The 9,179-nt window shown below is 37.8% G+C and overlaps 1 protein-coding gene across 1 annotated transcript; it reads left to right on the forward strand.

The window, feature by feature from the left end:
* Nucleotides 1–480: 480 nt before the first annotated feature.
* On the forward strand, nt 481–670 carry K441DRAFT_719964 (uncharacterized protein; the record flags this gene model as incomplete). The annotated part of the gene is made up of 1 exon (XM_067654035.1): nt 481–670. The coding sequence occupies exon 1, from the start codon at nt 485–487 to the stop codon at nt 668–670; it is 186 nt and encodes a 61-aa protein (XP_067504180.1). The 5' UTR covers nt 481–484.
* Between the last annotated feature and the right edge of the window lie 8,509 nt (nt 671–9,179).

The raw sequence follows: 9,179 nt of genomic DNA on the forward strand, positions 1-9,179 counted from the left end.
GCAGTAGAGCCGTCATACGCAGAGCCGTCATACGCAGAGCCGTCGTGCAGAGCCTCCGTAAGCAGAGCTTCGTGCAAAGCTTTACGCAGAGCTTCGTGCAGAGCTTCGTGCAGAGCTTCGTGCAGAGCTTCGTGCAGAGCTTCTGTAGAGCTTCGTGCAGAGCTTCGTGCAGAGCTTCTGTAGAGCTTCGTGCAGAGCTTCGTGCAGAGCTTCTGTAGAGCTTCGTGCAGAGCTTCGTGCAGAGCTTCGTGCAGAGCTTCTGTAGAGCTTCGCGCAGAGCCTTCGTACACATAGCTTTGCGCAGAGCTTTGTGCAGGCAAGAAATTAAAATACTATTATAAAAACTGCCAATATATGCCAATAATTTATATAATCTTTATTTTTAGAATAAGTATACAGTGCCTCGCCAAAAGTCCGTGCACACGCGAACCAAAACAACACGATCGCGATATTCTTACTAAATCCTACCACTTACAACGCATCAATGCAACGCTCCTTTGGCACAGTAATTAGTGGAAATAGAAGGCCTGGTGGTGAGCTTTCAGATGCGCAACGAGCTGGAATTCTTTCCTCTGTAGAAGCGGGTGAAAAAAAGACTAAAATCGCGTCCAAATATCACTGCAGTTGTCGTGTAGTTTACAACATAATTCAACGCTGGAACGACCACTAAATAGTTAACTCCTTACCTCGATCTGGTGCGCCTGAGAAGCTTACTCGTTACTAAAAGCGTCTAGTCCTTTATATTGTCCGAAAGCACCCTCGTATTAAGTATGCGGCTCTTAAATGCAAAGCGGCCGGTATTAACGTATTATATAGGACTTTATAACGATTCCTTAGTAAATTCTATATTACGAAGTAGCTTACAAAGAAGAGACCAAAGCTAACGCCAGTGGTAGCCCGTAAGAGGCTTCGCTGGGCTTAGAAGTTTAAAGGATTTCTATAGACACGCGTTAAGTTTTCTAATGAATGTTTATATAAACGCGAAGCAGGAAAGAAGCCTACTTAGGTTTTCTAAGTATCTTTAGAAAAATGGGACCACAATAAGATTGAGGAAGTATCTCTAGGGAAGACCCTTACGTAGATGATCTACGCCGTCTTCTGGTACGACGGCCGATCGGAGTTAATTGCTATGGAAAGGGACCCCTTGGCGCGAAAGCACGGCTACAGCGCCCGAAGCTACATCTGGGCCTTAGAGGAGGGCCTTATTCCGATCTACGAACCTCTTAACATCTATTAAATGGATAACGCTCTAATCCATAACTTAAATCTTATAAAGAAATGGCTTAAAACGCACGGCGTTTGGACCTTAGAGTTCCCTCCCTACTCCCCCAATTTAAATCTAATTAAAAACCTTTAGTGGGCCCTAAAGAAGAAGGTTATTAAGCTTTATCCAGAGCTTAAATAAATAGGACGCAGTCGTGAAGACTTAGATTATTTAATTAAGGCGTGCAAGGAGGCGTGGATGGCCCTTGATTAAGGCCTACTATGGAGCTTAATCGACAGTATGGAAAAACGACTACGCGCAGTACGAAAAGCACATGGCTGGCAGACAAAGTATTAACTATAATTAAATTATTCATATATCAAATTGGCTGTATTTAATTGCTGCGGTGTTATATGGTGGTCAGACGGAGTTGTTAATTTTGGTAAGATTTCGGGTGTGCACAAACTTATGGCGAGGCACTGTACTTCTATTATAATAATTTGGTCTAAACTATTGCCAATATTTAATATTGGCGCTGCAAATATTGGCAAATGCCAATATTTTATTGGCTGGTATTTCGCTTATTAAAAACCACGCTGCCAGCAAATGTGATGCGACAGCTGTTCGGTCTCTACGGAAAGAACACTAGGACGATCATGCAAGAGATGAAGCATAATCTTAGTCGAGACAACCTCAAAGAGAATCAATGCTACATTGAAACATTAAATCACTCTTATTAACTAACTAGATTGTCTCTAAATAATATATCGCTTACCCTTATAAAGATCTGGTCCATTATATTCTCCTTTAAGTACTTAATCGTAAGAGTCTTGGTTTAAGTAAGGTAGGGAATTACCCTTATAGCAGCTGCGTTGTACGGAGGTCGCTGTTATAAGTTCTTGCACCTTCCTAATTAGGAAGTTAAGTTACTAACTCTCTTAGTATATTATTAAATAAGTATTTTTATATTTTTATATAAAATCCTATAAACTCTATATGAATTCTAAGTTAAAACCATTATATAATTAATCGTATTAAAGTAGTTATTATAACTTAAAATTTATTAAAATTTATGAGTGCTGTAATTTACGCAGCCGGTATTACAGCTTATGTAGCAGTGCTAAAAATTACGCATTTGTAGCGGGATCGTGCCTAAATTTACGTGGGGTAGGCTGATAGCTGCGCACCCGTGATTGCGCGTGCGCAGTCGCTTAATTTCCTAATTAGGAAGGTGCAAGAACTTATGCAACGACCTCCGTAAATTACAGTCAGTCGTCAAAAGTTTGGGTCGCCTGGTCAATGCACCACCAAAAACCAACAAAACTCTCGATCTTTGTAAGTAAGTAGAGTCACTTCTATATAATAAAAATCTATAAAAGTTTTAAATAAGATAAATTATTACCTTTTCTATTAGCTTACCTAAAAAATTCCTTCTTAAAAATTTTTTTTACCGTCTAATAGAGCTGGAAGGTAGGACCTCCCTACGCCTTGTTGGATTTATTAGTAAATTTACCGAAATCTTGCCGAAGTTCGACGAAAACCAAAAAGCTCCAGCGCCGTACCCCATTTAATTAATATATACTTTTTAATAAATAGTTAAAATAATATAGAGGATATTTTTATATATAGTTTTTTTTATTTCTTAAGTTTTTTTACTTATTTAAAATATTTATTGTTGAGCTTTTAAACCAAAAGGTGGTAAGTTTAGTGGTTTTTGGTAGGGAATTAGGTAAGCGACCCAAACTTTTGACGTAGTACTGTAGTAACGGATTTTATAAGAATTCTAATAGCTTACTTACTATTCTCGCTATATCTAAATAAGTGATATTAGCTGTATAGAGTATAGATCCGACTTTCCTTTAATAGGCGTAAGTATCCTATTTAGAGGCTTACTCTAGATTAGGCTTAAGTTCCTTAATACCTATTAGTATATATATATTGCGATAGTCTTTAACTATAGCTAGAAGTGTTAGATATATCATAAGGGCGGCTAAGGCGCTAGTAGTAAGCGAGCTAATGGCGATTTTCCATGCCGGGTATAGAAAATCGTAATTGGTTGATAGAGGTCACAGGAGAACACGCGACAAGCCTTACCTCTCGCGACGCGTAGATCTTAGAGAATTAATTATCTATCTATAACACCGTATAGTATATATCATTGTAATATATATATTTTATACGTTATAAAAGTTATACTAATACTAATTAGTAAGCGCGCATAGATTAGGAGATACGCACTTGCTTAAAAGACGTTTACGCTCTACCTTATAAAGGCCCTATTTTAGTTAAAGAGAATTAAAGTACTTTAGATTTAGAAGACGTCTAACGCTCTATCTTACCCGGAAATACCTTAAATCTACCCTAGATTTAAAAGACGTCTAATGCTCTACCTTAACCAGAGACAGACTACTATATTAATAGTTAACGTATATTACAGTGCTGCAATAAAGTAGACTAAATAACTACGTTGTGGTATAAAGAGGGGAAGAAGGTGGAAAGGGGGTATTGTATATAAATAGTAGGGCCGGCCGCTAAGTCGCTAGTAGTGGGCCAGCTAATAGTAGGGAATAGTACGAGATAGTATAAAACAGTATGCGTTAGGTCAGTGCTGTAATAGTACTTCTCTCCCCTAAACGGTTTAGTCCCTAAACTAAATAGATAACTTAAAAATAGGTAGTATATAGGGTTGCCTATTTTCTACCGTAAAGATATTAGTTCCGCTTACCGCCCTTAACTAAGCTAATGGCGATTTTCTATGCCAGGTATAGAAAATCCTAATTAGTTAGTTTAGTAAGTAAGGTCGGCAGAACTCTATACCACCACCTAAATTAGTCCGTGTAGCGTTTCTTGGCGAAAATTTAGCCAATTAGACAACTTTAACCGCTGGTTAAAGTTCTATAATATCTTAACCACCACAAATTTTAATGCGGTAGTCGGCCGCGACCTTAGCGTGACTTTTCCTTATCTTATACCCAGTCTAGGGGTCCTAGCTTCTTAGGGTATTGCTTATAGAAGCGCTATATAGCTTATTTATAACCCTTTAGGTCTTCCTCTAGCTGCTAGGTTATATCCTTATAATATTTCCATTTAATCTTATAAGTTAGGCCCTAGGGGTCTTCGTTATATACATTAAGGATTTTCTTAAACTCCTATTTATCTTCTATATTACCGTTATTATCTCTCTCTACCACTCGTCCTTATATATTATGGCGCTCTATAATATTAATATTTACTTAGCTAGGGATCTCTTTAGTAGCCTAGAGGCGGACCTTAGATATATAAAAGGATTTATTTACTTAGATATAGTCTAGAAGGTCTACTATAACTGCCCCTTAGTATACTATAAGTATAGGGTACGGGCCGTTCTATTTATCGTCCTATTTCTTCTTAGGTCTATTTATCTTTATATTTTCTAAGCTAACTATAACTATATTACCTTTNTAGAATAANGCGCTCTNNTCNCTANNGGTATTAGNATTATCTTTATAGCNTTNCTATAAAATNNNNGCTAGGGCCTTAAGCTATATTAATATCCGCTTAAAGCGGTTGGCTATAGAGTCTGCGCGGAAGAACTCCTTCTTTACTTATACTAATAGTATTAGTAGGTAGGGGCCAGCAGGCTTAATTCTGAGGCAAGGGTTAAAGCTATAGTTTATAAAAAATAGGGAGATACCTGTGCTCTCGTTAACTTGGTTATTTATAGCAAACTTAGTAAGCGGTAGGTAGTTAACCTAGTTATCCTATATAAAGCTAACAAAAGCATAAAGGTATTTATTTATGGCGGCGTTAATAATTTTAGTTTGGCCGTCTATTTCTAGGTACTAGGCTAAGCTTAGTTATAAGGTTATCTTAAGGCGTTTACTTAGTTATCGCCAGAAGTCGCTAATAAATTATGTGCCGTAATTAGAGATAATCGTACTTAGTGCACCGTAGAGCTTATATATATTATTAACAAAGCCATTAACTAACTCCTCTATTAAGAGTCCTGTTACTAAAATAAGGTATCGCATTTTAGTTAGGCGGTCTATAATAATAAAGATATATTTATATACCTTGCCGTAGCGTTAGCATACTAGCAGCGTTGTGATATAGTTAATTAAGATATCGGTCTATAGGTAGGTAGGTAATTCTAGTAGCTTTAGGAAACCAGGCGGGGTAGAACGGGGGGTCTTAGTGCAAAAGTATAGGGCACAGTCTTTAACGAAGGTAGCCGTAAACTAGGAGATTTTTGGCTACTAGTATGTTTAGTTTAAGAGGTTAAGAGTCTTAACCCAGCCGGGGTAACTAGTAGGGCCGCTGCTATAAGAGCGATAGGTAACTTCTAGGTAGAGGTCTAGGGTATTAGGGACAAAGAGACGTTGGCGGAAGTAGATCTGTTTATTAATAATACTGCATTCTAACTTATTATAACGGAGTAATTTCCTAATTTTCTTTAGCTAATAGCGAGCTTTCTAATTACGTAGGGCTGCTACTATATCTCTTACAAGTTCGTTCTCCTAGTATCCTAGCCAGATTAACTTATCTAGTAACTTTTCGGCTATTTTAGGGTCTAGAGCGGCTATAAACTCCACGTTATTAGAGTTACGGGACTTATATAGTAATTCTTTTAAGATTATAGGGTTAACTTTCTAGGGCGGTATAACGACTTAGGCTCAGTAGCGGAGGCGTTTATTATTAGCGTCCTTAGGCCTTATTCCTAGTAGCTGGCTTAGGGTATTAGGGAGTATAGCTTTGCTGCTGGGTCTGTATATAATTACAAAGTTAAACTATAAAAGAAACTCTACCTACTAAACTTAGCGCTGGTTTAGCTACTTAGTAGTTATAAATATCTATAGGTTTTTATAGTTGGTGATAATTTCAAATAGCTCCTTAGTCCCTTACAGCTTAGGACGCCATTCCTCTAAAGCCTTAATAATAGCTAGGAGTTCTTTATCGTAGATCTTATAGTTATATTCTAGCGTAGAGTGCTTTATAGAGAAGAATACAACCAATCTTGATTTTCTATTATTATTATATTGGGAAAGGACTTCGCCGGAAGCCTAATTTAATACATCTATCTCTACCACTGTTTTCTTTATATAGTTATAGTATGCTAGTACTAGTGCTGAAGTAAAGGCTCCCTTAAGGGCCTTAAACGATTTAGCTTATTCTAGTCCCTATAGCCATCCAATATCCTTCTTTAGAAGTTTTGTTATAGGTATAGCAATAGCAGAGTAGCCTTGGATAAATTGTTAGTAGAAGTTCGCGAAGCCAAGAAATTGTTATAGTTCTTTAATTAATATTGGGTCCTTCCATTCCTATAAGGCCTATATCTTCTTAGGGTTTATAGTTATACTATTAGTCGAGATAATTAAGCTAAGGTATTTTGTTTTAGTAGAGTAGAACTTAGACTTATTAATATTAATCTAAAGTCTAGCATTACCAAGTCTTTAGATAACTTTATTTATATACTTAGTGTACTTAGCGCGTGTTTTAAAAAAGATAAGGACGTTATTAAGGTAGGCAGTGCAGTAGTTATTAAGGGCGTTATATAGAATATAGTTAATATAGTTTTAAAACGTAGCGGGTGCGTTATAGAGGCCGAATAGTATAACTAGTATCTTATAGAGTCCAAACTGGGTAATAAATACTATAAGCCACTTATAGCCCTCCGCAATCCGGATCTAGTTAAACGTAATAATTATATTAAGTTTAATAAAGTACTTAGCGCTATAAAGTGCGTTAAATGTCTTACGAATTAGTGGTAGTGGGTATTAATTCTTAATAGTAACTATATTTAGGCCTTAGTAGTTATAGCAGATTTATATACTACCGCTAGGCTTAGTAGCGAGGAGGAGTAGTACAGTAGCTAGTAAGGTTAATTCGCGGATAAAACCCTTATCTAGCATCTTATTAATCTACTTCTTTATATACCTAAGTTTAGCAGATAAAAGTGGTCTATTTTTATAGTACGGGGCCTAGTTTCTAGGGGTAATCTTAATTTTATAGTCCTATGGTTGGTAAGGAGGCAGCTTATCTATATTCTTAAGGAGGAAGTGCTTAATATATTTACTAAACTCCTTTAGTAGGCGTTATAGAATATCTTCGCAGGTTAATCCTGGTTTACCTTTTAGGAATTTTTTAACATTAGTGTTAACTATCTTCCAACGTAAAAGCTCGGGTTTAGTTTTTAGATTTGTCTTAAGGAAGTTATAGAAATAGGGGGGGAGCGCTTTATAGGCTTCCTTTATTATATAGTCGCCTTCTACTAGCCAGCGGAAAGACCTTTCTAATAGGTTCGGTACTTCTATTAGGCCTATAGGCAGCTCTTTAAGCAGCTATTAGTGCTTATCTTATTTAACTAGTTCTACTAGCTTCGCTATATAGATCCTTATTACCTTTACGTCTTTTTATTTACAGAACTAGGTAAAATTAATAGCATAGGTATATTTAATATCGTCTAGGTTAGGGCGTGTCTAGCTCTCCAGTGCTATAGCTAGGCTAATATAGCTTAGTTGGCCCAGGGGGGCGGAAACGAGGCGGCGGCCCTATATAGTACGCGCGGGAGACGGGTATAAGGTTAGGCGTTACGGTGGCGCGGTTTCTATTATCTAGGTCTCGGTAGTTTTATAGCTAGTCCTTGCTATAACGCGAGCTGTAGTATGCGTATATAGCATATAGCTTAGTTCTAGATGTCGGGCTAGGCGGCTGGGGTTTAAATGGTGCCTAGGTTAGGGTTAGTTTTTTAGTAGTGGCGGCGTGAAGCGGACCTTCTTCCTTGGTCTCGGCAGGGCTGGCTAGCCCGTCGTTTTGGTCTTAAGTGCTAGGTTAGTCTAGTCTTCTACTATCTCGTTTCTTTACAGCTATATAGGCTCCCCTTTATTAGGAACGTCTTCTATTATTAGGGCTTTATATATAGTCCTAGGCATTAGGCTTAGTAGTGCTAAGTATCCATATAGGGCGTCCCTGCTAATGTTAGCTATCCCCTATAGGAGGTAGTGCCTAGAGTAGTAGTCTAAGTTAAAGCGGATCTTAAGTTTCCTAAAGCTAGGACGGGGCTTATACTTCTAAAGCTAGGGTATACCTAGGATAATTAGGGTAGTAGGCGAGAGTTTAGTAATAAAAAAGAGTATAGCTTTAGTATGGAGGCTGATTAACATTTAGGCGGTAAAGTAGTCTATAATAAGCAAAGTTAGGATGCTGTCTGCGAGGCGTAGTGGCCTAGGTACTAGCAGCTTCTTAGTTATAACATTATACTTTCTTATAATAGACTCTGCGTCGGTAAATACTATTACAGTACTACTAGAGTCTACTAGGCTTACTATATTAATATAAACTTAGGGGTATAGGTTACGTAATAAGGAGAGTTAGGTTTAAATAAGGATTAATTTCTTATTACTGTTTACTAATCTAAGATTAAGTAGTAGTTTACTAATAGAAAGAACTGATTAATCTAGTAACAGGGACCTAATCTTCTCATCTTCCTCCTTATATAGTTTAGACCCTTAGGCGCAACTTAGTCTAAGGGTCTGCCTTTTAACGACTGGGGTACAGGGCTGTCTTGGTAGGGTGGTCTAGTATCCATCTAGCTAGCGGTATCTATCTCTATTTTAGTTAGGGTATAAGAAGACGATACCTCACTAACAACGTAGCCGTATTTATATTCGCTAGCGCGAAGTCGCTAATACTAGGTGTTATTAACGGGTTAGGCTCCTATATAGGGTATAGTTTGGAGTAACTAAGCCGTAGGGTTAAAGGGGGGGGGTTATCCGCCGCGGCTATAATAGGCTCCGCGGTTACCGCGTCTATAATAGACTCCACGGTCGCCGCGTCTACGGTTATTTATTCGCGTTATTTAACAGGGTAGTATTAGGACTAGGTTTGCTATCTTAGTAGGGTTATAGGCATCCTTCTAGTGGCCAGGTAGGCCACAGGTAAGGCACAGTCTATTATTAACGCGGCGCTTACGCTCCGTGTTTAAGATTCTATTAAGGTT

This window comes from Cenococcum geophilum, assembly GCF_001692895.1.
Source record: "Cenococcum geophilum 1.58 unplaced genomic scaffold K441scaffold_20, whole genome shotgun sequence".
Taxonomy (NCBI): Eukaryota; Fungi; Ascomycota; class Dothideomycetes; order Gloniales; family Gloniaceae; genus Cenococcum; species Cenococcum geophilum.